The sequence below is a fragment of the Salpingoeca rosetta genome (assembly GCF_000188695.1).
Source record: "Salpingoeca rosetta unplaced genomic scaffold supercont1.22, whole genome shotgun sequence".
Taxonomy (NCBI): Eukaryota; class Choanoflagellata; order Craspedida; family Salpingoecidae; genus Salpingoeca; species Salpingoeca rosetta.
In genome coordinates, this window is record NW_004754912.1 from 185,263 (window position 1) to 187,321 (window position 2,059).

Here is a 2,059-nt window from a genome sequence, read left to right on the forward strand (position 1 = left end):
CAACCCCAAGAAAACACACATGCACAATATGTGACGTACATGAGTTTGTGCAGACTGGTGTTTCCAATGAGACGGCCCGCCAGTCGCTCCAGACCTTCGTCGCCGAGCAGGTTCTGGCCAACGCTAATGGTGTAAAGGGAGAGGGAGGTGGCGGTGATGAGTGAACAGCAAACGTGATGGGACGAGGGTTGATGAGCACCGTTGGCAGATACACACATGAAGTACGAACATGAAATCAACCCCGCGCAAGCCAAACACGCGTGCGTGAAGGCGGACTGACTTGAGTAGTTTAATGCCTGGGTTTGCTTCGATGAGCTCGCCCAGGATGGAGCCGGCCTCTGCTGTGAGGAGATTGCCAAACAGCCTGCGACACACCATGCAGCGACGCAATCAGCACTAGAGACGCAGAGAGCGTAGGGGGGAACGCGCGCCCAACATATGGAGAGAGGGGGGACGGGAGAGATAGGGAGAGAGGGGGGAGGGAGACGCACACGCACACGCACACGCACACGCACACGCACACGCACACACATGGAGGAAACACTAAAACAGCTGCGACACACATGCGTACATGCGCACTCACAGAAGCTTGCTGGGCCCAGTGACGAGCTTGAGGGCATTGGCGATGGCGCGCAGCCCATCCGTGCCAATGTTGTTGTTGCCCAGACTGCATGATGATTTGGAAGGGAAGCAATGTTGAAACATCGAGCACGACCGTTGTGCGCGCGCATGCGTGTGTGTGTGTGTGTGTGTGTGTGTGTGTGTGTGTGTGTGTGTGTGTGTGTGTGTGTGTGTGTGTGTGTGTGTGTGTGTGTGTGTGCAGAGAGGTTTGTGCATCACGTTGAACTGGGAAATCAGGTGTATTGTTGTGAAATGACCACGAAATGAGGCATGACTATCCGCACAATCAATCAACACGTACTTGAGCGAGTCGATGGTGTGGTCGGGCGTGAACCCTTTGGCCAAGATCCTGGCCCCTTTCCCACCGATGTCGCATTTGTTGAACCTGCCAGACCAAAGACGGCAACAGCAAAACGAGGAGCGGTGAAATGACGTGGTGGCTGCAGATTGTGCACAAGTGGACGCATACGGCAATACCCACAAGACAGAGCGGCATGCATACACAAGTGAGCGGAGGTTGGTGTTCTTCCTGATGGCCTTGGCCAGCTCCTCCAAGTGTTCGTGGTCAATCGCCTTGCACCTGCGTGTGGGACAGGGGGGGTTGTGTTTGAGACAGTGAGTGAGTGAGTGAGTGAGTGAGTGAGTGAGTGAGTGAGTGAGTGAGTGAGTGAGTGTGTGAGTGAGTGTGTGAGTGAGTGAGTGAGTGAGTGAGTGAGTGAGTGAGTGAGTGAGTGAGTGAGTGAGTGAGTGAGTGAGTGAGTGAGTGAGTGAGTGAGTGAGTGAGTGAGTGAGTGAGTGAGTGAGTGAGTGAGTGAGTGAGTGAGTGAGTGAGTGAGTGAGTGAGTGAGTGAGTGAGTAAGTAAGCAGCTTAGAGCAGTCTCTTGGCATCAAGGAAAGGCTGCCAACAACCCCAAATCACAGCACAGCACATCACAGCACGCAGCAGGACATCACAGCACGCAGCAGGACAATGCGGACACAAGGCGACAACGCAATCTGGACACACTTGAGGGTGGGCCCGCAAGTGCGCTTCTCCACGCTCTTGATCAAGTTTTCGATATCCTCCATCGTGGCAGCGACCACCGCGAAGCGAAGGCAGACAAGGAAGGCAGGGAGGAAGGAAGGAAGGAAGGAAGGAAGGAAGGAAGGAAGGAAATGACACACACAGACAAGGTGGTGGATGGAGGTGGATGGAGGCACAACAGACACACACTCGTGTTGATGTGACACACAACAACCCTGTGTGGTGTCCTTCTGGGAGGTCAAAATTGATTTTTGAGAAGTGCAATTTTGCTTTCGAAAGGACGACACGTCAGCCAATACGAGGAGAAGCGGACAACACCACAGCCAACATGAGGCTCTCTGCTGCTACTGTCGCAGCTACTGCCGCAGCAGCTGCTGCGTGCCTGGCCCTCGTGGCCATGGTCTCCCCCACTGT

General features: G+C 54.4%; 1 protein-coding gene across 1 annotated transcript in view; it reads right to left on the bottom strand.

Annotated features, from left to right (window-relative positions):
* Positions 1-1,689, bottom strand: part of PTSG_07307 (serine/threonine protein kinase) — a gene marked incomplete at its 5' end in the record, with an annotated part of 8,285 nt that extends 6,596 nt beyond the window's left edge. The window contains 6 exons of the mRNA XM_004990747.1: positions 40-123; positions 281-364; positions 584-667; positions 923-1,006; positions 1,124-1,201; positions 1,628-1,689. Coding sequence (XP_004990804.1) covers positions 40-123; positions 281-364; positions 584-667; positions 923-1,006; positions 1,124-1,201; positions 1,628-1,689 — 476 coding nt within the window. The remainder of the gene's footprint in view (positions 1-39; positions 124-280; positions 365-583; positions 668-922; positions 1,007-1,123; positions 1,202-1,627) is intronic.
* Between the last annotated feature and the right edge of the window lie 370 nt (positions 1,690-2,059).